Raw genomic sequence first — 27,140 nt, 5'->3', positions numbered from 1 at the left:
ATGCCAGGGTCTTCTGTCTTTCACTATCTCCTGGAGTTTGCTCAAATTCATGTCCATTGAGTTGGTGATGCTAGCTAACTAATTTATCCTCTGCCACCTCCTTCTCCTCCTGCCCTCAATCTCTCCCAGCATCAGGGTCTTCTCCAATGAGTTGGCTCTTCACATCAGGTGGCCAAAGCATTGGAGCTTAAGTTGCAGCAACAGTCCTTCCAATGAATATTCAGGACTGATTTCCTTTCGGATTGACTGGTTTGATCTCTTTGCAGTCCAAGGGACTCTCAAAAGTCTTCTCCAGTACCACAATTCAAAAGCATCAATTCTTTGACACTCAGCCTTCTTAATGATCCAAATATTATATTGGTATATGACTACTGGAAAATCCATAGCTTGGACTATACGGACCTTTGTGGGGAAGTGATGTCTTTCTTTTTTAATATGCTGTCTAGGTTTGTCATAACTTTCCTTCCAAGAAGCAAGCATCTTTTAAATTTCATGGCTGCAGTCACTATCAGCAATGATCTTTCATTATTAGTATATAGGAATGCAAGAGATTTCTGTGTATTAATTTTGTAACTTGCAACTTTACCAAACTCATTGATGAGCTCTGGTTTTCTGGAAGCATCATTAGGATTCGCTATGTATAGTATCATGTCTTGGAGCCCATGAAAATAAACTCTGTCACTGTTTCCATTTTTTTCCTCTTCTATCTGCCATGAAGTGATAGGACCAGATGTCATGATCCTGGTTTTCTGAATGTTGAGTTTCAAGCCAGCTTTTTCACTCTCCTCTTTCACCTTCATCAAGAGGCTCTTTAGTTCCTCTTCATTTTCTGCCATTTGAGTGGTTCAGTTCAGTTCAGTCACTCAGTCGTGTCTGACTCTTTGCGACCCCATGAGTCGCAGCACGCCAGGCCTCTCTGTTCATCACCAACTCCCAGAGTTTACTCAAACTCATGCCCATCGAGTTGGTGATGCCATCCAGCCATCTCATCCTCTGTCGTCCCCTTCTCCTCCTGCCCTCAATCCCTCCCAGCATCAGGGTCTTTTCCAATGAGCCAACTCTTCGCATGAGGTGGCCAAAGTATTGGAGTTTCAGCTTCAGCATCAGTCCTTCCAATGAACACCCAGGACTGATCTCCTTGAGCAGGGACTGGTTGGATCTCCTTGCAGTCCAAGGGACTCTCAAGAGTCTTCTCCAACACCACAGTTCAAAAGCATCAATTTTTCGGTGCTCAGCTTTCTTCACAGTCCAACTCTCACATCCATAAATGACCACTGGCAAAACCATAGCCTTGACTAGATGGACCTTTGTTGGCAAAGTAATGTCTCTGCTTTTTAATATGCTGTCTAGTTTGGTCACAACTTTCCTTCCAAGGAGTAAGAATCTTTTAATTTCATGGCTGCAATCACCATCTGCAGTGATTTTGGAGCCCCAAAAAATAAAGTCTGACACTGTTTCCGCTGTTTCCCCATCTATTTGCCATGAAGTGATGTGACCAGATGACATCTTAGTTTTCCTAATGTTGAGCTTTAAGCCAACTTTTTCACTCTCCTCGTACTGTATATCCAAGGCTGTTGATATTTCTCCCAGCAATTTTGACTCCAGCTTTTGATTCATCGAGCCCAATATTTCACATGTATACACACTTGCCCTTATTTACGTCATACATACATAACCTTTCAAAGGTGATCCTCATTATTCATGGATTCTGTATTTGTGAAGTTGCCAACTCATTAAAATTGATTTTAATTCCAAAGTAAATAACTGAAGTGCTTTTGTAGTTACTCGCAGATGTATGCAGAACATTGAAAAGTCTGTGTCACCAGGCACATGTTCCTGGTTAAGGCTGAATACAGTGGGACTCTGCTTTATTCCAAGTCTCATACTGTACAAGTGTCCTTTTCTCAGTCTACTGGGACATAGTTTGGCATCTTTTTACCTCCTTCTTTTCTGGTAATCTCTCTTTTTAAACAGTTCACAAGCATGGAGGTGCAGAGCTATCTAGTGCCCTAAACCTGAGAAGGCTATGGTGTGACTTATGGAGAAAATACATGTGTTGCATAAGCTTCACTCAGGGGCAGTCAGACTTGGCTGTGAGTTTGATATTAATGAATTAGCAGTATAGTAAAGAAGGTGTATTCAAACATGAACACACATAAAGCAAGATTGTACTTTGGCTGCTTGATGAAATGAGACCAAAATGTGACCAGAGGCTTGAAGAACGGTATTTACTTCTAGGAGCAGTGGTCTAGTACTCACTAATTCAGTGTTTGTGGCAACCTTGTAGAACATAATTATGGCAAATAATGATAATATATTTATCTTGTGCTATAAATGAAATGAATATAAAATATGCAAAATTATATGTATGTGTGAATACATATGTACATAAATATGCTATGTTTCTATTATATATAAAATAAGCTATATGTAATATAAAATATCTAAAAATACATATAGTAATATTTTTAAATTTCATAATAAAAGTGAAAAAGGAAAAGAAGTAAAATGTCACTGTTTGCAGATGACATGATACTATACATATAAACTCCTAATGATGTTGCCAGAAAACCAGAGCTCATCAATGAATTTGGTAAAGTTGCAAGCTACAAAATTAAAACACAGAAATCTCTTGCATTCCTATACACTAATAGTGAAAGATCAGAAAGAGAAATTAAGGAAACAATCTAATTTACCATCACATCAAAAAGAATAAAATATCTAGAAACAAACGTACCCAAGGGGGCAAAAGACTTATACTTCAAAAACTATAAGATACGGATGAAAGAAATAAAAGGTGACACAAACAGATGGAGAGATATACCATGCTCTTGGCTTGGAAGAATCAATGTTGTCAAAAATGACCATACCCCCCAAAGTAATCTACAGATTCAATACAATCCCAATGAATTAGCATTTTTCACAGAATTAGAAGAAAAGAATTTACAATTTGTATGGAAACATGAAAGACTCCAAACAGCCAAAGCAATCTTGAGAAAGAAAAATGGAGCTGGAGGAATCAGGCTCCCTGACATCAGACTATACTACAAAGCTACAGTCATCAAAACAGTGTGGTATTGGCACAAAAACAGAAATATAGATCAATGGAACAGGATAGAAAGTCGAGATAAACCCAAGCAACTATGGTCACCTAATCTATGACAAAAGAGGCAAGAACATACAATGGAAGAAAAACAGTCTCTTCTATAGGTGGTGCTATGAAAACTGGACAGCTACATGTAAAATAATGAAAACAGAATACTCCCTAATACCATACACAAAAATCAACTCAAAAATGGATCAAAGACCTAGATGTAAGACTGGACACTATAAAACTCTCAAAGGTAAACACAGGCAGAACCTCTCTGACATAAATCACAGTAAGATCTTTTTTGATCCACCTTCTAGAGCAATGAAAATAAAAACAAAAATAAACAAATGGAATCTAATTAAACTTCAGAGCTTTTACACAGCAAAGGAAACCATAACCATAAACAAAACAAAAAGGCAATCCACAGAATGGGAGAAAGTATCACAAATGAAGCGACTGACAAGGGATTAATCTCCAAAATATACAAGCAGCTCACACAGCTCAATGTAAAAGAAAACAAACAACCCAACTCCAAAATGGCAAATGATCTAAATAGATATTTCTTTTTAAAAAAAGACATACAGATGGTCAAGAGGCACATGAAAGGATGCTCAACAGTGCTCATTATTTTAAAAAAATGCAAATCTAAACTACAATAAGGTACCACCTCACACCAGTCAGAACAGCCATCATCTAAAAGTCTACAGACAATAAATGCTAGTGAAGGTGTGGAGGTTCCTTTAAAAACTAAAAATAGGGCTACCATATGATTGCAAATATATCTGAAAAAAACACATATTCAAAAAGATGCATGCACCCCAATGTTCACTGCAACAGTATTTACAAAAGCCAGGACATGAAAGTAACCTAAATGTCCATCAACAGACAAATGGATTAAGGAGATGTGGTGTGTGTATATATGTATACACAATGGAATACTACTCAGCCATAAAAAGAATGAAATAATGCCATTTGCGGTGAAGCAAATCTGACAAAGACAAATATCATAAATTACCACTTATACATGGACTCTAAAATAAATGGTACAGATGAACCTAGTTACAAAATAGAAACAGAATCACAGATATAGAAAAAAAAAAAAATTCATGATTACCAGGAGAAATGGGAAGTGTTAGCTGCTCAGTCAGATCTGATTCTTTGCAATCCCATGGACTGTAGCCCACCATGCTCCTCTGTCCATGGAATTCTCCAGGCAAGAATATTGGAGTGGGTTGACATTCTCTTCTCCAGGGGATCTTTCTGACCCAGGGATCGAACCCTGGGTCATCTGAGCCACCAGGGAAGTCCAGAAGAATGGGGAGGAGGGATAAATTGGGTGATTGGGATGGACATATGCATGCTATGATAGACAGCCAACAAATAGGTAACCAACAAATAGATAACCAAAAAGACATTCTGTACAGCACAGAGAACTCAACTCAGTACTCTGTAATGACTTATTGGGAAAGGAATCTAAAAAAGAGAAGATGTATGTATAACTGATTCACTTAGCTGTATAGCAGAAACTAACATGACATCAGAAATCAACTGTACTTGAAGCTGCATAAATAAAGTTAAAAAAATGGTGCATAAGCATCTGGAGATTAACAATTAGTTTTCTAACAATGCACAAAAATAAAATTATCACATATGCTGGTATATATCAGAGAAAGCTAATTGCAATGATTTCATTTAAACAGTAAGTCAAATGCTCATATATCACTTATACTTGTCCAACAATAACTTTTAAAGTCACTGCAGAGTTGCAGTCTATTTTCTCACTTCCCTTCAATGTAAAAACCTCCAAGGACTGGCTTCTGCCTATACCAATCCAAGAGAAATGTTTCATTCAGGAACAAGTGCCACTATTATCATTCCCCACTTCTGAACTATCCCTCACTCTGGCTTCCCTTACAATAGCTTTTCTCATGTTCTTTCCACCTGTCTGACTACTAACACCTGTTGGGGATTCTCCTGTTCATCCTGTAAACGTATTCTCCTCCAGAATTCTACCCTAGAATCTATTTTCTTATCTTCCTAGGTGATCACATGCACTAAATAATCACCTGGCCTGTGATGTGCAATCCTCCATCTTGGCTCCTCTCCCACATCTACTGCATACAGACACCTGCTTAGTGGGAATATTCACCTGTATGTCCACCTAAGATGATTATACTACTCATTCAAAGCTTTTCCAAGATTTCTTTTCTCTATCTCAGTGACTCACCCAGCCATTGAAACCTGAAATCTAGACACCATCCATTGCCTTTATGTTTATTTGGTCAGCAAGTGATTTCTGTTCTATGTTATTAATATCCCTCAAATATATCCTGTCTCCAGCACTGTGACTATTCCCCCACAACCTGTTACAGGCCCCCTTGCTCTCTAACAGTGTAACCAAACAATCTTCAAAATGGCCTCCTGCCTCCAAGCCTGGGCAGCCTCCACTTAGATGGTCCCTAGGCTGTCAGTGTCAGTCAGTCAGTCAGCTCAGTTGCTCAGTCATGTCCGACTCTTTGTGACCCCATGAATCACAGCACGCCAGGCCTCCTTGTCCATCACCAACTCCCGGAGTTGACTCAAACTCAGGTCCATCGAGTCGGTGATGCCATCCAGCCATCTCATCCTCTGTCATCCCCTTCTCCTCCTGCTCCCAATCCCTCCCAGCATCAGGGTCTTTTCCAATGAGTCAACTCTTCGCATGAGGTGGCCAAAGTATTGGAGTTTCAGCTTCAGCATCAGTCCTTCCAATGAACACCCAGGACTGATCTCCTTTAGGATGGACTGGTTGGATCTCCTTGAAGTCCAAGGGACTCTCAAGAGTCTTCTCCAACACCACAGTTCAAAAGCATCAATTTTTCGGCGCTCAGCTTTCTTCACAGTCCAACTCTCACATCCATACATGACCAGCTGTCAGTGTACCCTCTCTTAAATCTTTAAGTCTCTGCTCCCCCAAATTCAAGGCAAAGCCTAAGGTCCTCAGCCAGGTTTGCAGATGCAGTGATGGGTGGGTGTGGGAGAAGCTTTACAACAGAGTCTGTTTTCTCACCAGAGTATGTTGTGGTTCAGTTGCTAAATCATGTCTGACTCTTTGCGAACCCATGAACTGCTATCTCCTGGAGTTTGCTCAAACTCGTGTCCATTGAGTGGGTGATGCCACCCAACTATCTCATCCTCTGTTGCCTCCTTCTCCTCCTGCCCTCGATCTTTATGGTCTTTACTCTGCCTTCCTTATGGTCCAACTCTCACATCTGTACATGACTGCTGGAATAACCATAGCTTAGACTATAGGGACCTTTGTTGGCAAAGTGATGTCTCAGTTTTCTAATATGATTTCTCAGTTCAGTTCAGCCAGTCATATCCAACTCTTTGCAACCCCATGGACTCCAGTATGCCAGGCCTCCCTGTCCATCACCAACTCCTGGAGTTTACTCAAACTCATGTCCATCAAATTGGTGATGCCATCCAACCATCTCATCCTCTGCCCTCCCCTTCTCCTACTGCCTTCAATCTTTCCCAGCATCAGGGTCTTTCCCAATGAGTCAGTTCTTTGCATCATGTGGCTAAAGTATTGGAGCTTCAGCTTAAGCATCAGTCCTTCCAATGGATATTCAGGACTGATTTCCTTTAGGAATGACTGGTTGGATCTCCTTGCAGTCCAAGGGACTCTCAACAGTTTTCTCCAACACCATAGTCCAAAAGCATCAACTCTTCAGTGCTCAGTTTTTTGTTTTTTTTTATAGTCCAGCTCTCACATCCATACATGACTATTGCAAAAACTACAGCTCTGACTAGACAGACCTTTGTCGGCAAAGTAATGTCTCTGCTTTTTAATATGTTGCTTACATTGGTCATAGCCAAGCATTGCTTAATTTCATGGCTGCAGTCAAAATCGGCAGTGATTTTGAAGCCCAAGAAAATGAAGTCTGTCACTGTTTCCATTGTTTCCCCATCTATTTGCCATGAAGTGATGGGACTATATGCCATGATCTTCGTTTTTTGAATGATGAGTTTTAAGCCAGCTTTTTCACTCTCCTCTTTCACTTTCATCAATAGGCTCTTCAGTTCCTCTTCACTTTCTGCCATAAGGGTGGTGTCATCTGCATATCTGAGTTATTGATATTTCTCCCGGCAATCTTGATTCCAGCTTCTGCTTCAGCTAGCCCAGCATTTCACATGATGTACTCTGCATATAAGTCAAATAAGCAGGGTGACAATATACAGCCTTGAGGTACTCCTTTCCCAATCTGGAACCAGTCCATTTTTCCATGTCTGGTGGATGTCTAGGTTTGTCATAAGCTTTTTTTCCCAAGGAGCAAGCGTATTTTAATTTTGTGGCTGCAGTCACCATCTGCAGTGATTTTGGAGCCCAGGAAAATAAAAGCTGTCACTGTTTCCATTTTTTTCCCCATCTATTTGCCATGAAGTGATGGAACTGAATGCCATGATCTTAGTTTTTTGAATGTTGATGAAGTGAGATTATCATTAAAGCAATAGGTAAGTGAACAGGAAGATTATAGAGGTTCAAGAGAAGACAGAAACAAATCTCAGAAACTGAGAAAACTAACTTTGCAAGGGAAATATTATAGTACTGCTAAGAAGTGAATTCCAGCAGCAGGTCTCTGGCATGACTAAGGTGACAGCAGTTAGTGTTGTATAAGGACAGCCATCCTGTCAAGAAACAAACGCTGAGCTACCCTGGTATGAATATAGGCCTAATGAGGGCTGTCGGGCTTTTGTCCGGTGAGCAGGATGGTGTATACTACACTCTGGGCATTCTTCTAGGTGTAGGGACACAGCAAGAAGCAGAGCAAAGTGCTGTCTTAATGGACCTTACACTGTTTGGGGACAAATAAATGATACAATCTCAGAGAATGGTTAAATGTCACAAGGAATATAAAACTGTGGGGGGTATGTGTGCTCAGAACAGTATTTGTATAATAAATAATTGAATATTATTTATTCACGCTACATAAGGGATGGTACTTAGCTGGCACCATCACAATCAATATCTGCTTTATGGCAGCAGGACTCAACTCTCTAAATCTGTCTATTTCAGAGCAGAGGTAAGGGACACGCCCAAAGAGGTGTTTAAGTAAAGGCCATGAAGTTTTGTCTTGAGTAGAACTGGAAAGATGGGGAGTGCAAATGGGGGTGGATCAATGGATAACTGGACCAGATGGACTCAGAGGCTCTTAGAGTATGCTTAAGAGAGGTCTTTATTATACTATGAGAGCTAATGCAATTTAAATGTTTGGTTAGCACTGGATATAGGCTCTTGGATTGTCTGAGAGAGCCCTTAGCTTTAGAAAATGAAGCACATTAAAAAGGCTTTGATGGACTATTTAAAAAAAAAAAGAATATACCCATGTAAAGTAACCTGAGCACACAGGTTAATGTAAGAAAATGGTTTTATTACTGAAGAAGGCCTAATTATAAACAAAGATTTGGCATATATAATGGAACACATTTTTAGTGTATAGATTTAATTTTAGAATTTTGTCCTGATAACTAGAAAAAATATGGAATCCAAAATTGGCCATATTCTTAGAGAACTGTATTTTGAAATTCATTTTTTCACTATATGTCATTGAACACAGGCTCATGAGCAATCGTGTTTAAAGCTAGACTTTGTCTTCTTCCACATTTTAGACACATTTGATCTATATAAGTTTTTCCTAAGGATTTGCTGTTGTCATCTTCCAGATAACATACAATGTGATGCCCACTAAGACACCAACATTTTCTTATTCACTGCTGTGACTCAGAGCCCCAAAGAATGTTTGGGCAAATAGGTGTTCAAATTTTTTTTAAAATCATAGAACACGTGAAGAGAACCAGAGAAGAAATAAAAGGCTAACTGAAGGTGCCTGATGAAGAGACATGAAGAAAAGAGTCACATAATTAGGACTGAAAGTGAAAGTCACTCAGTCATGTCTGACTCTGTGACCCCATGGGACTGTATAGTCCATGGAATTCTCCAGGCCAGAATACTGGAGGGGGCAGCCATTCTCTTCTCCAGAGGATCTTCCCAACCCAGGGATGGAACCAGGTCTCCCACACTGCAGGCGGATTCTTTACCAGCTGAACCACTAGGGAAGCCCAAAAGTGAAAGTGAAAGTCACTTAGTCATGTCCAACTCAATGAGGATTAACCTAATGGTAATAAGGTGAAGCATTTCACACCTATGAGGATAAAAAGGTATTATCTTTACAAGAGTCATTGTTTCTTTGACCGTGAAGTCATGGAGAAGCAGAATTACTAACACCTGAATTTCATAATAAAGGGGATACAATTACAGAAGACCAGTAAAACATGAATAGATACCTATCCATTTAGTCTGAAGGGATACAGTCTCCCACCCAAGTGAACTACTGGGCAAATTCTGAGGGTCTCACACAACCTTGGAATCATCATAATGATTTTGAAAGATTAGATATGGCTGATCACTTATGATTTATAAGCACAATTTCTAAATTGTATCTGGGTCGCAAAACACAATTTTGCTCTTCATTCAAAAAGATGGAGTCAAAAGAAAAATTCAGCACTTGGTCTACAAAATACAGATTCAGAATATTATATAATATAATCACATATGATGTGACCAACTATATGAATCACACACTCATTAATGTTTTAGATGTGAAATCTAGCAAATTGTTTGACTTCTTTTTTAATGAGTTATAGAGTTAAGGACTCCTTTTTACCCATAAGCAAAATAAGAATATTCCATAAAATTACAGCTCTTGATCCTAAAGGCCCACTGGACAAAAAACCATGATTCACTTTCCTTCACCATTAAGAGTGGAGTTGAGTGGACAGGATCCTACAGAACATGGATTTCAGTCAAGAACTATTTAGGAATCAGTGAGCAGAATTTCTATTCTCAGTTATGAGCCCCTGAGGATATGAAAATGACAGCCACTCTGATATATGATGGACCAAACTTCTGTTTCTAAGATCACAATTAATTTAAATGATTAAATGGTATTGTCTCATTTAAAAAAGAGCTATGCTTAGTGTTTAATCAAATTCCAGTATAACTCATCCACTGGGTTATCATCATTACAGACACCTGACCAACCTGTAAAATGACAGGAGATGAAGCCAGTCTTCAGAGCACTGCTTGGCTTCAGTCACAGGCCACAGCAGTCTCTGGAGAATTCCTGAACTAGGAGAGCCTCCCCAGAGCACAGCTTCATACAGATCTGATCTTCAGAAGATATGCAATATTCCAAAGCAGAAATGTGTGGAGTAGTGAGTCCTTTGATATAATCATGTTTCAAGGATTTCAAACAGCAATAGATTAATAAATTTCTCCTATTAAATTTTTTTTGTTCCTTTAATACTGCTTGAAATTTCCCACTGCTGCTTATTTCATAGGAATATAGGAAGAATCAAGAACATAATATTTATAAAGTTTTTATGATCCTTGGGGAAAAGATGTTAAATATCCAGGATTATTTATACATCCTATAAAAATAGAATATAATGTTTTAAAGATCAGAAAATCATCAATGTACTTTGTTTTGTAGCACAATGTTTTGATAAAGCAAATACCAAGTTGAACTGAAGTTGTATGTGTAGATAAAACTAAAGAATATCTAACTTTCTATTACAAAAAGCATAAAAATTGTAATGCCTTTATAAGTATATGCCATTTTAACTAATAACTACTGTATTTACTGTCATTAAAAAACAGTAATAATGAATATTATCCACAAAACAGCATGTTTAGCTAATTGCTTATCTGTTACAATGGTGTGATTTATGATACAACATCATTTATTTTTCTGTGATGTTAAAATAATCCCTTTTAAACCAATGCCTATTTTTCAAAAAGCCTTCTACCTTTCTGCTGAGCAGGGAGGGAAGTGCAGCATCTTTTCAGAATTTACCTTGAATAATAAATTGTTCCATGTTTTCTTTGAAAGGCTGGATGTGCTCTTTTGAGGACACTTGGTAAACTTTCCCCGCTTCAACTTCACAGGCTGAAATTAAAGAGAGACAGTGTTCAGAATGTCACACTGCTAATGGTGCATTAAAACAATTACAAATTGTTTTAGGAAATCCTGTTAACCATGATAACTGACAAATGTCAGCATCTAATGCTGTCAAAAGAAGTCTATCATTAAGGCTTCACTTTAGGGGATTATAAAAAGAAATTAAAAATATTATAGTTGATGTACAACATTATGTTAGTTTCAGGTACACAACAGTGATTCAACATTTAAATACATTATGGAATGAATACCATGGTGAGTCTAGTAACTATCTGTGACCATACAAAGCTATTACAATATTACTGAGTATATTCCTCATGCTCTATATTAAACCCCATTACTTATTTTATATTAAATGCAAGATTATACCTCTTGTCCACATTCCTTTTTCAACCATCCCTGCACCCCTATCCCAGCAACCACAAGCTTATTCTCTGTATCAATGTATCTTTTCTGTTTTGTTTTATCATTTGTTTTGCTTTTTGGATTCCACACATAACTGACAGTCACACAACACTGGTCTTTCTCGTCTGACATATTCCACTTAGCATAATACCCTCCAGGTCCATTTGTGCTGCTGCAAGTAGGAACCTTTCCTTTTTCCATGGCTGAATAACATTCCACTGTGTGTGTAGGTGAAACGTGTGTGTGTGTGTGTATATATATATATATATACAAAACAGATATACACACACATGTATATGTAAAACATGTCTTCTTTATCCATTCATCTATTGGTTGATACCCAGGTTACTTCCAAATCTTGGCTATTTATAAATTAGGCTTCAACAAACATAGGGGTATACACATCATTTTCAATTAGCATTTTTACTGCTATAAATACCTAGAACTGGAGCTCAGAACTGGTTCCAAATAGGGAAAGGAGTATGTCAAGGCTGTATGCTGTCACCCTGCTTATTTAACTTATATGCAGAGTACATCATGAGAAACCCTGGACTGGATGAAGCACAAGCTGGAATCAAGATTGCCTGAAGAAATATTAATGACCTCAGATATGCAGATGACACCACCCTTATGCCAGAAAGTGAAGAAAAACTAAAGAGCCTCCTGCTAAAAGTGAAAGGAGAGAGTGAAAAAGTTGGCTTTAAAACTTAACATTCAGAAAACTAAGATCATGGCCTCTGGTCCCATCACTTCATGGCAAATAGATGGGGAAACAGTGGAAACAATGTCAGACTTAATTTTTTAGGGCTCCAAAATCACTGCAGATGGTGATTGCAGCCATGAAATTAAAAGACGCTTACTCCTTGGAAGGAAAGTTATGACCAACCTAGACAGCATATTAAAAAGCAGAGACATTACTTTGCCAACAAAGGTCCATCTAGTCAAAGCTATGGTTTTTCCAGTAGTCATGTATGGATGTGAGAGTTGGACTATAAAGAAAGCTGAGCGCCAAAGAATTGATGCTTTTAACTGTGGTATTGGAGAAGACTCTTGAGAGTCCCTCGGACTACAAGGAGATCCAAACATTCAATTCTAAAGGAAATTAGTCCTGAATATTCATTGGAAGTACTGATGCTGAAGCTGAAACTCCAATACTTTGGCCACCTGATGCAAAGAGCTGACTCATTGGAAAAGACCCTGATGCTGGGAAAGGTTGGGGGCAGGAGGAGAAGGGGATGACAGAGGATGAGATGGCTGGATGGCATCACCGACTCAGTGGACATGAGTTTGAGTAAACTCCGGGAGTTGGTGATGGAAAGGGAGGCCTGGTGTGCTGAAGTCCATGGGGTTGGTCGCAAAGAGTCAGACACGACTGAGCAACTGAACTGGACTGATGATATTTCTATTTTCAATTTTTTGAGGAATCGTTATACTGTTCTCTACAGTAGCTGCATGAATTTACATGCCCAGCAACAGTGAATGAGGGTTCCGTTTTCTCCACATTCTCCTCGCCAATAGTTATTTCTTGTCTTTTTGATAATGGTCATTCTAACAGAAGTTAGGTGATAGTGCATTGGTTTTGATTTGTGTTTTCCTGATGATTAGTGATGTTGAGAACCTTTATCATGTGTTTGTTGGCTATGTTTTTGTCCTTTGGAGAAATGACTGTTCAGGTCCTCTGCAGTTTTTAACTGGATTGTTTGTTCTTTTTAATATTAGGCTATAAGATTTCTTGATATAACTTCAATATTAAGCCTTCATCTAGTATATTATTCACAAATCATCTTTTCCTATACAGCAGGCTGCCCTTTCATTTTGATGGTTCTTTGACTGTACAAATGTTTTTTTGTTTGACAGTCCCATTTGTTTATTTTTGCTTTTCTTACCCTTGCCTGAGGAAACATATCTAAAAAGATATCCCTAGGGCCTAAGATGAAAAAAAATATACTGCCTATGTTTTCCTGTAGGTATTTTGTGGTTTCATGTCTTACATTTGAGTCTTTAACCACTTTACCTCTGAATATGGTATAAGAAAATAGTCCAGTGTCATTGTTTTGCATGTGGCTGTCCAGTTTCCCCAAAAGCATTTATTGAAGTGGCTGTCTTTCCCCCACCATATATTATTGATTTCTCTGACATATATTAATTGACCATGTAAGTGTGAATTTATTTCTGGACTTTCTATTTTGTTCCAGTCATATATGAGTCTGTTTTCCTGCCAGTACCAATCATTTTGATTACTGTTTCTTTGTAGTATAGTCTGAAGTCAGGGAATGTGATATCTTCAGCTTTGTCCTTTCTCAAGATTGCTTTGGCTTTTGGGGTCGTTTGTGGTTCCACACAAATTTTAGAATTTATTCCAGTTTTGTGAAAAATTCCACTGGTATTTTGTTAGCGACTATGCAGATTACCTTGGGAAGTATGGACATTTTAGCAACATTAATTCTTCCAATCCATAGGCATGGTATGTCTTTCCATTTATTTGTCTTGTCTTTAACTTCTTTCATCAACATCTTAGAGTTTTCAGGTCTTTCCCCTCCTTGGTTAAATTTATTCTCAGGTATATTTTTCTTGATGCAATTGTAAATGGATCATTTTCTTAATTTTTCTTCACATAATCATTATCAGTGTATGGAAACGCTGCAGATTTCTGTGTACAGTAATACACAGAAATACAGTAATTGTAATTGTATACAGTAATACAGTATACAATCAAGCTCTGTTCTGAGAGCACGTTCATAAGTCCAATTTGATCCTAAGTCCAACAAAGATAGTCCAGGTACCCAACTAACACAATCGGCTTTTTACTGCTGTTTTGTACTTGTGTTCAGACATCCTGAGCTTGAAGTAAAGACACTCTCCCACTGTGCTCTTCACAACTGTAAAGCACACTAAAGCGCAGTCACTGTAGGGAATGCACACGAGTAACAATGTGCGCCAGACACACGGGCCGACTTATGTGACTGGATATGTGGACAATGGTCGCATCATTGAAAGCATGCAACCTGAAGGTTCACATTAATATGTGGGGGACTACTCTATTAAATTTTGTACCCTTTACCTTTACTTAATTCATTTATTAGTTCTGGTAGTTTTTTGGCGGTGTCTTTAGAAATTTTTATATATAGTATCATGTTATCTGCAAACAGTGACAGTTTTACTTCTCCCATTCCAATTTGGATTCCTTTTACTTCTTTTCCTTGTCTGATTGCTGTGGCTAGGACTTCCAAAACTATGGTGAATAAAAGTGGCAAGATGGACATCCTTGTCTTGCTCCTGACCTTAGAGAAAATGCTTCTTGCTTTTCACCAGGGAGTGTGATGTTTGCTGTGGGCTTATCCTGCAGAGATTTTGTTATGTTGAGGTATATTCCCTCTATATCCACTTTGTGGAGAGTTCTTATTATAAATAGAAGTTGAATTCTGTCAAAAGCTTTTCCTTCATCTATTAAAATGATCATATGATTGTCATTCTTCAGTTTGTTAATTGAGGAGGCTTTTCAGAGTCTACATGCAAAGGCTTTCATCCTAGTCATTTTGAAAAGTAATCTCCAGGTGTAAGACACAAAAAAGATTAAAACAGTGACTCTAATGTGCATTATTGTGTGAAGGAGGGAGGGGAAAGAAGGATGCTGACTGGGTTCATAGCTTTGGAGGCTTCGGGATGAAGCACACAGGAAGAAGAGTATTTTTCAGAGAAAAGAAAATTAATTTGCTTTTGAACTCGCTGAGTTTTAAGATGCCAGTGGAACATCCATGTGTAGCTGCCAGAAAGCAGCTGGGTGTGTAAATCTGCACTCTATAAAGTCAGAGTGATACAGGAAAACTCTGAATAAGACCACTTGAGAAAGCATGTCTAGTGAGAAGAAGAGCAAGCCAAGGTTGAACACCTGAGCAATGCCAACTGTAATGAAGAAGCAGAGGAAGAGAAGGCTATGAAGACAGAAGATTTAGAAGGAAATGTCAGATATTATAAAGAGAACCAGGAGTGAGTGGGACCACTGAGTTCCAATGAGAGGAATTCTCAGTATTTTTGGTCACTCTCCATACACAAGTGATGCACTTCCATGGACAGATCGAGTGCACAGGCAACAAAAATTTAAGAGGTAAAAGCAGCAAAAAGATAAAACATAACAGCTGTAACTTTCAAAGAGACGGTCAGTTTTTGTGTGCCTGAGGCTTTTTATCCGTAACACACAGTGATGGAACCTGCTTCTTGGGGTTGTTACAAGGAACGTCAGTTAATGCATGTAGAGCACTTAGAACGGAGCCTGGTGCATGGTAAGGCCCATGTAAGTTTCCACCATTACTGCTACTATCTGTAGTTTTATCAGCAACAGCAGCAGAGCAGGACGGCCTGGGGGCTCACAGCATGGGTTCTGGAGACTGGGTTTATAGCTCACTTACAAGCTGTGAGTCTTCGGCCAGGTATGCACCCGCGCTGTGCCTCAGTCTCTTCATCTGTAATATGGGGTTAATAATAGTGCCCACTTTGCTATGAAGATGAGAGGGTTTACATGGGTAAAATATGCAGAAGACGACTGGATACACAATGAGAGGATTATCACGTTTGCTACAATTACCACCACCACCAGAGGGCAGCTTCTAACGCGCAACAAGAACAGGGAACTCTCATCTCCCAAGCATTGCACTGAGGCAATTTATAGGGCATTTATAGGGACAAACTCAGACATGTTAGCATTTTCCATACTATTACTGTATTCTTTACTGGTCATCACTAACCCTGATCTACCTCACACTAGTGATCAACGGCCACATGATGTGTGTGGATGTTGTGGGTGACACACCTGGGCTAGATGACCCTCCAGCTCTCTTGTCACCCCCTGTGATACCCCTCAAGGTATCTCCGTTCTCAGAGAGGAGGGACCATAACTTCAGAGTCAGCAAAGGCATGAACCTCTGTGCGGCGTGAGCAAGCCTCCGAGTTGTTTTCTGGCGGGGAGCTGGTCTCAGCATAAACACATGACAAGGGGAGTGCCCATTGTTGGCAATGGCCCTTCTTCTCAATGAGGACTCAGCAAGCACGACAAGCCAACATTTACTTATTATTATAAGAAATACCATAGAGGTCACTTAGATCATCTAAATGCATTCACTCTATTAAGTGAGGGCAGTCCAAAGTAAAACTAAAATAATTCTAAATTACTTATTTGACATATGTAGTATCTATGTAAACAGCATAATTTTATATAACAAAACTCCACAAGTTTGTATCCTGTAAAAATTAGGAAGAGACAGTGGTATTGATTCTTTAAGCTTCAACATTGAATATACTGAATGACACCAAAACATTATAACATGTGTAAGACATGGAAGCAACCTAGATGTCCATTAGCAAAAGAATGGATAAGAAAGCTGTGGTACATATACAGAAGGGAATATTACTCAGCCATTAAAAAGAACACATTTGAATCAGTTCTAATGAGGTGGATGAAACTGGAGCCCATTATACAGATTGAAGTAAACCAGAAAGGAAAACACCAATATAGTATACTAATGCATATGTATGGAATTTAGAAAGGTGGTAACGATAACCCTATATGTGAGACAGCAAAAGAGACACAGATGTGTAGAACAGTCTTTTGGGCTCTGTGGGAGAGGGCGAGGGTGGGATGATATGGGAGAATAGCATTGAAACATGTATATTATCATATGTGAAATGGATCACCAGTCTAGGTTCAATGCATGAGACAGGGTGCTTGGGGCTGGTGCACTGGGATGACGCAGAGGGATGGGAATGGGAGAAAGGTGGAAGGAGGGTTCAGGATGGGGAACACATGTACACTTGTGGTGGATTCATGTTAATGTATGGCAAAACCACTACAATATTGTAAAGTAATTAGCTTAAAAAAAAAAAAAGACATGATGAAGTCATGAAGATTAAGGGCCATGCAGGCACGCACATTTCCAAGCTTAGGGCACACATGGGGACATTTCCAGTGATGGGGCTCAGTGCTACTGAGGCCAGCCTTTCTACTGATTCATCTCCCATTTTAAGACAGTGCTTCATTTAGTTCTGACCTCTGCTTGCCTCTCATTCACCTCCTCACCTTACTGTTATCCGGCACAGAGGGGAGGCTAATCTTAGGATAGCAAGTTTTGTTTCAAACACCTATTCTGATCACATAACAGTAGATAACTAAAGCATCTACTCTCTCTTCAAAAAAATTCTGGAGAATCAAAACCTAACTCTACAAGGGAGATTATCTTTTCTTTTCCTTTAAATTTAATTAATTTATTTTTTACTACACCAGCACACATGGGATCTTAGTTTCCAGACCAGGAACAGAACTTAAGCCCCCTGCACTAGAAGCCCAGAATTTTAACCACTGGATCTCCAAGGAAGTACCTACCTTTTCTTTTCTTTCTCTTCATTTTTATTAAACAGAATTTTATTTTTAAATTTTTATTTATTTACTATTTTACTTTTGGTTTCACTGGGTATTCACTGCTGCACTTGGGCTTTCTCTAATTGCAGCAAGCAGGGGCTGCTCTTCATTGCAGTGCACAGATTTCACATTTCAGTGGCTTCTCTTGTTGGGAAGCACAGGCTCTAGGCACACAGGCTTCAGTAGTTGTGGCACATGGCCTTAGTTGCTCCTCAGCAGGTGGAATTTCCCTGGACCAGCGATCAAACCTGTGTCCCCTGCACTGGCAGGTGGATTCTTAAGCATTGGACCACAAAAGGAAGTCCCCTACCTTTTCTTTGTTGAAGTATAATTGAGGTACAAATTATGTAAGTTCCAGGTATACAATATAGTGACAAAGAATTTTAAAAGTTATATTCCATTTATAGTTATTTTAAAATATTGGCTATGTTCTCTGTGTTGTAAAATACATCCTTGTAGTTTATTTCATACATGACAGTTTTTAACCAACCACTCCTCACTCCCCATATCATCCCTTTCCCTTCCCTCATCCAACTATTATCTACTAGTTTGTTCTCTATAACTGTGAGTCTGCTTTTTTACTAAATCCACTACTTTGCAATATTTTATAGTTCCCATGTATAAGTGATATCACACAGTATTTGTCTTTCTATCTTTTTTCACTCTGCACAGTAACTTCTAATTCTATCCATGTTGTTGTAAGTGGCAAAATTTCATTCCTTTATATGGCTGAGTAGTGTTCCATTGTGTATGTGTTTGTATATGTGTGTGTGTGTGTGTGTGTGTGTGTGTGTGTGTGTATACTTTCTTTATCCATTCACCTGCTGATGGACATTTAGGTTATTTCCATATCTTGGTAACTGTGAATAATGTTGCTATAAATATAGGGATGTATGTATCTTTTCAAACTTGTGTTTGTGTTTTTTTTAAGACATATACCCAGGAGTGGAATTGCTGGTTCATATGGTAGCTCTATTTTTAGTTTTCTGTAAATCTTCCATAGTGTTTTCCACAGAGACTGCACCAATTTACATTTTCAACAACAGTGCACAAGGGTTCCCTTTTCTCCATGTCCTTACCAACATTTGTTATTTGTGCTTTTCAACGATAGCCATCCTGAAAAGTGTGAGGTGATATCACACTGTGGTTCTGATTTGCATTTCCCGAGCAAAGTCAAGAGTCTTCTCCAGCACCACAATTTGAAAGCATCAGTTCTTCAGGACTCAGCCTTCTTTATGGTCCATCTCTCATATCTGTACATGACTATTGGAAAAATCATTGCTTTGACTATATGGTCCTTTGTCAAAATGATGTCTATGCTTTTCAATATACTATCTAGGTTTCTCAAAGTTTTCCTACGTTTCTCAAAGTTTGCTGTGAAGGAGCAACTATATTTTAATTTCATGGCTGCAGTCACCATCCACAGTGGTTTTGGAGCCCCCCAAAATAAAATATGGCACTGTTTCCACTTTTTCCCCTTCGGTTTGCCATAAAGTGATGGGACTGGAAGCCAAGATCTTAGTTTTTTGAATGTTGTGTTTTAAGCCAGCTTTCCTCATTCACCCTTTCCTCCTTCACCCTCATCAAGAAGCTCTTTAGTTCCTCTTCATTTTCTGCCATTAGAATGGTATCATCTGCATATCTGAGGTGGCTGATATTGCTCCTGGCAATCTTGATCCCAGCCTGTGCTTCATCCAGGCTTGTGTTTCATCCAGCCTGGCATTTTACATAATGTACTCTGCATATAAGTTAAATAAGTAGGGTGACAATATACAACCTTGTTCTACTCCTTTCCCAATGTGGAACCAGTCAATTGTTTCATGTACTGTTCTGTTACTTCTTGACTCTCATACAGATTTCTCAGAAGACAGATAGGGTGGTCTGGTATTCCCATCTCTTTAAGAATTTCCCAATTTGTTGTGAAATACACAGTCAAAGACTTTTGTGTAGTCAATGAAACAGAAGTAGATGTTTTTCTGGAACTCTCTTGCTTTCTCCATGATGCAGTGAATGTTGGTCATTTGATCTCTGGTTCCTCTGCCTCTTCAAAACCCAGCTTGTACATCTGGAAGTTCTCATTTCATGTACTGCTGAAGCCTATCTTGAAGGATTTTGAGCATAACCTTGCTAGCATGTAAAATGAGTGCAACTACAGGGTAGTTTGAACATTCTTGGTATTGCCCTTCTTTGGGATTGGAATGCAAACTGACTTTTTTCAGTCCCATGGCCACTGCTGAAATTTCCAGATTTGCTGACTTAAAAGTACTAGACAGACCTTTGTCAACAAAGTAAAGTCTCAGCTTTTTAATATGCTATCTAGGTTTCTCATAGCTTTTCTTCCAAGGAGCAAGTGTTTTTTAATTTCATGACTGCAGTCACCATCTGAGGTGATTCTGGAGCCAAAGAAAATAAAGTCTGTCACTGCTTCCATTGTTTTCTCATCTATTAGCCATGAAGTGATGGGACCAGATGACATAATCTTATTTTTCTGAATGTTCAGTTTTAAGTCAGTTTTTTCACTCTCCTCTTTCACCTTCATCAAGAGGTTCTTTAGTTCCTCTTCTCTTTCTGCCATAAGAAGGGTGTCATCTGCATATCTGAGGTTATTGATATTTCTTCAGGCAATCCTGATCCCAGCTTGTACTTCATCCAGCCTGGCATTTCTTATGATGTACTCTTCATGTAAATTAAATAAGCAGGGTGACAATATACAGCCTTGACATACTTCTTTCCCAGTTAGGAACCAGTCCGTTGTCCCATGTCTGTTCTAACTCTTGCTTCTTGACCTGCGTACAGATTTCTCAGGAGGAAGGTAAAGTGGTCTGATAGTCCCATCTGTTTTTGAGAATTTTCCAGTTTGTTGTGATCCACACAGTCAAAGGCTTTAGTGTAGTCAATAAAGCAGAAGTAGATGTCTTTCTGAAATTCTCTTGCTTTTTCTATGATCCAGTGGATGCTGGCAATTTGATCTCTGGTTCCTCTGTCTTTTCTAAAAAAATCCAGGTTGATCTGGAAGTTCTTGGTCCAAGTACTTTTGAAGCCTGGCTTGGAGAATCTTGAGCATTAATTTGCTAACATGTGAGATGAGTTCAGTAGTGCAATTGTTTGAACATTCTTCAGCATTGCCCTTCTTTGGGATTGGAATGAAAACTGGCCTTTTCTAGTCCTGTGGTCACTGCTAAGTTTTCCATATTTGCTGGCATACTGAGTGCAGCACTTTCACAGCATCATGTTTTATGATTTGAAATAGCTCAACTGGAATTCCATCACCTCCACTAGCTTTGTTCGTAGTGATGCTTCCTCAGGTCCACTTGGCTTTGCATTCCAGGATGTCTGGCTCTAGGTGAGGGATCACACCATCATGGTTATCTGGGTCCTTAACACCTTTTTGTTACAGTTCTTGTGTTTATTCTACCCACCTCTTCTTAATATCTTCTGCTTCTGTTAGGTCTATACCATTTCTGTCCTTTATTGAGCCTATCTTTGCATGAAACGTTTTCTTGGTATCTCTAATTTTCTTGAAGAGATCTCTAGTCTTTCCCATTCTATTGTTTTCCTCTATTTCTTTGCATTGATCACTAGGAAGGCTTTCTTATCTCTCCTTGGTCTTCTTTGGAACTCTGCATTCAGATGGGTATATCTTTCCTTTTCTCCTTTGCCTTTAGCCTCTCTTCTTTTCTTGGCTATTTGTAAGGCCTCCTCAGACAGCCATTTTGCCTTTTTGCATTTCTTTTTCTTGGGGATGGTCTTGATCCCTGCCTCCTGTACAGTGTCATGAACCTCCGTCCATAGTTCATCAGGCACTCTGTCTATCAGATCTAATCCCTTGGATCTATTTGTCACTTCCACTGTATAATCATAAGGGATGTGATTGAGGTCAAACCTGAATGGCCTAGAGGTTTTCCCTACTTTCTTGAATTTAAGTCTGAATTTTTCAATAAGCAGTTCATGATCTGAGCCACATTCAGCTCCTGGTCTCTCTCTGTTTTTTTTTTTTTTCGCTGCTTGTATAGAGCTTCACCATCTTCAACTGGAAAGAATATAATCAATCCATGAGCACCCATATTTGATGCTCTCAGGGGAGCACCTAAGGGACAGGATTTCACTCCTCCTTGACAGTGATGCTTGTATCTTTGGTACTCACGGCACCTAGCCAAGGTCTATCATGCCTCAGGCACACAATACATGTTAAGTATTTAGGAACTGTAAGAAAACTATATAATGTTACTATGGTGATTTAAATCGATATAAAATCATCTATGACCAGAATATAACAACTCTATAAATTTGATTATAGATCACTAGGATAGAATCTCTTTAAGAAGTTGTATCATCTTTTTGGCTTCTGGGGTAAATCAGCCTCTTCTCATCTAGTGATACAACATGCAATGAAAATCTCACATAAATGTCCTCCCTGACTATGCTTAAATAGTGAGAAAGAGGCTTAAATTGAAAGTTGTGGTATTCTCAACTCCATAAATGAAGAAACTTCATGAAAAGAAGATAAAGTAGGTGCGTGAAATAGGTGAAAGGGATTAAAGAGGCACAAACTGCCAGTTACAAAATAAATAAGTCATAGGGATGCAAGGTACAGCATAGGGAATATAACACTGTAATAACGCTGGTGCATAATATATGAAAATTTTCTTGTTGTTCAGTGCAGTATGCCAGGCTTCCCCAACCCTCACTATCTCCTAGAGTTTGTCCAAGTTCATGTCCATTGAATCCGTGATGCCATCCAACAATCTCATCTCTGTCACTCCCTTCTCCTCCTGCCCTCAATCTTTCCCACCCTCAGGGTCTCTTCCAATGAACTGGCTCTTCACATCAGGTGGCCAAAGTATTGGAGCTTCAGTATCAGTCCTTCCAATGAGTATTCAGGGTTGATTTCCTTTAGGATTGACTGGTTTGATCTCCTTGCTGTCTAAGGGACTCTTAAAAGTCTTCTCCACCACTGCAATTTGAAAACATCAATTCTTTGGTGCTCAGCCTTCTTTATGGTCCAATTCTCATGTCTGTACATGATCACTGGAAAGATCATAGCTTTGACCATATGGACCTTTGTCATCATTAAGTTGTACACCTGAAACTAATAATAATATTATAAGCCAACTGTACCTCATTTATAAAGGTAAGACAGATGAAAGGATTTTCATTTACAAAAAATAAAAAATTGTAAACTATTTGCTTTTGTGCATTACTTTAAATTTACCATTCTGAAGAATTTCAAAGTCTCTTCAAAATGATCTAAGGTTTCTCAACTAACAATTGAGAAGACTCTTAAGAGTCAGTTGGACACCAAGGAGATTAAACCAGTCAGTTTAAGGAAATCAATCCTGAATATTCACTGGAATATTCACTGATGCTGAAGCTGAAGCTCCAATACTTTGGGCACCTGATGCGAAGAGCTGACTCACTGGAAAAGACCCTGATGCTGGAAAGACTGAGGGCAGTAAGAGAAGGGGTGACAGAAATGAGATGGTTGGATGGCATCACCAACTCAATGGACATGCGTGCTGTGCTAAGTTGATTCAGTGGTGTCTGACTCTTTGAGACACTATGGACTGTATCCAGCCAGTCTCCTCTGTTCATGGGGGTTCTCCAGGCAAGCATACTGGAGTGGACTGCCATGCTCTTCTCCAGGTGACCTTCCCAACCCAGGGACAGAACCTGCATCTATTCTGTCTCCTGCATTGTCAGCTGGGTTCTTTACCACTAGTGCTACTTGGGAAGCCCCACTGGACATGACTGTGGGCAAACTCTGAGAGACAGTAAAGGACAGGAAAGCCTGGTGTGCTGCAGTCCATGGATTCACAAAGAGTCAGACATGACTTAGCAACTGAACAATAACAATAAAGCATTACACATGATTTTTTTTTTACCAAATACATGAAAAAATGTTTTCTTCCCAGGAAATTTCACATGCCATAAAATCTTAGGCAAGTATACCAAGGGCGGGTGGGGAGGAAATATGTGTCTTTTAACAAGACATGATAAATGTACAAATATTCTTGAACATAAATTGGAAGTAAGACAATAAAACTTGTCCCTGATGAAAGAGGTTGCTATTCAAATAACCAAGTGCGATTAAATAACTAGATTTCTCATACATAGATTTCTAATACACGATTGCTTTTTAAACAACAAAAGAATAAGATTACTTGTAAAATTTTTCTTTTGCCACATATGAAAATGTTTATTTACATTGATGTTTACTTTCTTTAGAAACACTGAAAAATCTGTTCTCTCATTAAAGAAGCATAAATAACAACTGAGTTTCCTTAACATTGTAAGTTACTTCTCAGGTCTTTCTTGAGTTTTCTGAGGTCTTTTTGAAAATCTTCAAACTTCATCTGTGAGGCCTGAAAGAGGTCCTGGGGTTCAGGCAGTGGAAACACACACTGTTCTTTCCCAGAATCCTGGTCAGCACAAAGCACAGAACATTTAAATAAATGAGGACAGAACAGCAGCAGCAATGGCAAACAACATCAAACACGACCACATCGCTCAACAACAAGGAATAACAAAATGTGACTCTGTGAACATTATCTCACCTCATCAAAATTGCGAACATAATATGACACGATATATGACAACAGGCTTCTGCTATTGTCCTAGGCAGAGAGACCAAAGTGAATAGAAATACATTTTTAAAAATGACTAAATACACGGTATTAAATAAAATTCATCCCAGTAAACCCACACATGTAGATGAGACTATTTGGGATGGAAGGAGACATTCTCTGTTTTATGTTCCTATTGCTTAATGGCTCAGATGGTCTTGTCCTGCCCCGCTCTGTTCCCACCTGAGCCCCAAGTGGAAGCACAGCTGTTTCTAGGGTTGTGTTGTCTCAGTTATACACACCTTCCTGCCTTCACCACCCTCAACCAGAAAATTAATTCATTAATTTTATTTATTATTATTAACAGGTATAACTACTATCTAAACAGAAATGACTAAATAACACCAGCATTTCTATATGGCTAAACCAATAGGGACCACTCCAACAGGAAGCTTGACTGAGGTTTATTACTAAGTAGATTAAGAAAATTTAAAAGTTAAGTATTATCTCAAGTAAGCTAGAGCTTTAAAAATGCAAATTCATGTTATAAATTATGTCAGTAACTTAGATTCAAGAATTAGTATCTATGCAGCTATAAAAATGCAATGTATGTAGTTCTAAAGAAGAAAAACTGCTTCATATCTAACAATCTTCAAAGAAGACCTTTCCACCTTCTTTTCTGGCACATTTAGAGGTATTAATACATGTTTTTTTTTTTAATTCTCAAAATAAATACTAGATAATTGGGATGTGTGAAACCAAATACATATTTTTTAAAACATACCCTATAATAAAAACTTTGTTTTCTGGAATATTCAATACAACCATGACTTTCCCCTCATTGATAAAAAGAGCAACATTCCTTTATAAACAAGTCTGACGGGATATGATAATATATCTATTAGGCTCCCTGATGGGCTCCCCTGGTAGCTCAGATGGTAAAGAACACGCCTGCCAATGCAGGAGATGCGGGTTCAATCCCTGGGTCGGGAAGATCCCCTGGAGAAGGGAATGGCAACCCAAACCTAGAAAATCACATGGATAGAGGAGCTTTGTGGGCTGCAGTCCATGGGGTCACAAAGAATTGGACACGATTGAGCGACTAACACAACACAGACTCCCTGAACATATTAGGGGCTTCCCTGGTGGCTCGGCAATAGAGAATCCACCTGCCAATGCCGGAGACAGGGGTTCAATCCCTGGGTTGGGAAGATCCCCTGGAGAAGGAAATGGCAACCCACTCCAGGATTCTTGCCTGGGAAATCCCATGGACAGAGGAGCCTGGCGGGCTACTGTTCATGGGGTTGGAAAGAGTTGGACATGACTTAAACTAAGCAACAACAACAACATATTTTACTATATACATCGATTACACAGAAATACATAGCTATAATAACAAAAGTAGTACATTAATTAGAAGCAGGATTACTTGTAAAATGATTTAAGCTACTAACTTCCTTTGTCTTTCCTAACTTGTAAATCAGTGAAATCATCAGCAATACCTCAGTCAATTAACAAAACACTTATTAAATGCCTAGGTAATTCTGAGTGATCTGAGTAACAGTTCCACACATGCAGGTCTATGAAACTATACAGACATAGTTATCTTTATTTTATAGAGAAAGAACCAGATAGACTTTTCATAGCCCTTGTGAAAATGCAAGTTAAATTATTAAAAATCTTACTTCTTGATTATTTTTATCCATATCATTCCTTAATTATTTAAATTAATGAAATTTCACTTATAGGAGGATTGAATAAGATATATTAACCAATACAAAAAACAAATAATCCCTTATACATATAAATTATGACCATAAGAATCTATTTCAGATTCATTTTTATAAGTAACATTTTATTGATTATATTTATATTCTAATGTTATTTGCAAAAATTACTTTTTCCAATTCAACAATCAGTTGTTAAGAACTATTCAGTATTTCCCTGGTGGTCCAGTGGTTAAGAATCCACCAGCCAATGCTGGGGGCACACGTTGGATTCCCGATCCGGGAAGGTTCCACATGCTGTGGGGCTAAGCCCGTGTGCCACAACTACTGAGCTCATGTTCCAGAGCCCGAGAGCTGCAACTACTGAGGCCTGCACACTTAGAGCCCGTGCTCCAGAACAAGAGAAACCACTGCAATGAGAAGCCTGTGCACTGCAACTGGAGAGTAGCCCCCACTCACTGAGATTAGAGAAAGACTGCATGTGCAGCAGCGAAGACCCAGCACAAAAATAAAAATAAATAAATAAATCTTAAAAAAAGAACTATTCAAAACCTACCATGTGTTTATAAGAATAAATAAATTTTGAATAAATGTGATTTATCAGGTTGACATATTGAAGGTTCCTGAGAAAATGTGTGTCATACAAATAAAAAGGCATTTGAACAAACAGAACCATAAAAATCACAAAAGTTATATGCTGTTTGTGTTCCAAGAAAGGACTATGCTTTTCCCAATTTTGGAAAAGTACAGTGTCTGGCATGTCTTTTTTTTTTTTTTTTTTCAGTTTATCACATAGTTTTTTAGAAATTGAGGTATCATTGACATATAACATTGGATTAGTTTTGAGTGTGCAACATGATTTGATGTTGTATATATTAATATGCGGTAGTCACTCAATCGTGTCTGACTCTTTGTGACTGCATGGACTGTAGCCCACCAGGA

General features: G+C 38.7%; 1 protein-coding gene and 1 long non-coding RNA gene across 2 annotated transcripts in view; both read right to left on the bottom strand.

The window, feature by feature from the left end:
- LOC139036101 (uncharacterized) overlaps positions 1-24,328 on the bottom strand; it is a 64,940-nt gene extending 40,612 nt beyond the window's left edge. Inside the window, exons 1-2 of the long non-coding RNA XR_011488845.1 lie at positions 24,207-24,328; positions 10,990-11,082 (exon numbers count right to left, since the gene is read on the bottom strand). This is a non-coding gene — a long non-coding RNA (uncharacterized lncRNA). The remainder of the gene's footprint in view (positions 1-10,989; positions 11,083-24,206) is intronic.
- Positions 24,329-24,453: 125 nt separating this feature from the next.
- Positions 24,454-27,140, bottom strand: part of FMN2 (formin 2) — a 276,558-nt gene continuing 273,871 nt past the window's right edge. Inside the window, 1 exon segment of the mRNA XM_070469841.1 lies at positions 24,454-24,522. Within this exon segment, the coding sequence (XP_070325942.1) occupies positions 24,454-24,522 (69 nt within the window).

Source organism: Odocoileus virginianus, chromosome 7, assembly GCF_023699985.2.
Source record: "Odocoileus virginianus isolate 20LAN1187 ecotype Illinois chromosome 7, Ovbor_1.2, whole genome shotgun sequence".
Taxonomy (NCBI): domain Eukaryota; kingdom Metazoa; phylum Chordata; class Mammalia; order Artiodactyla; family Cervidae; genus Odocoileus; species Odocoileus virginianus.
Note: the sequence above shows the minus strand (reverse complement) of the source record. Positions and strands in the feature narration are given on the sequence as shown.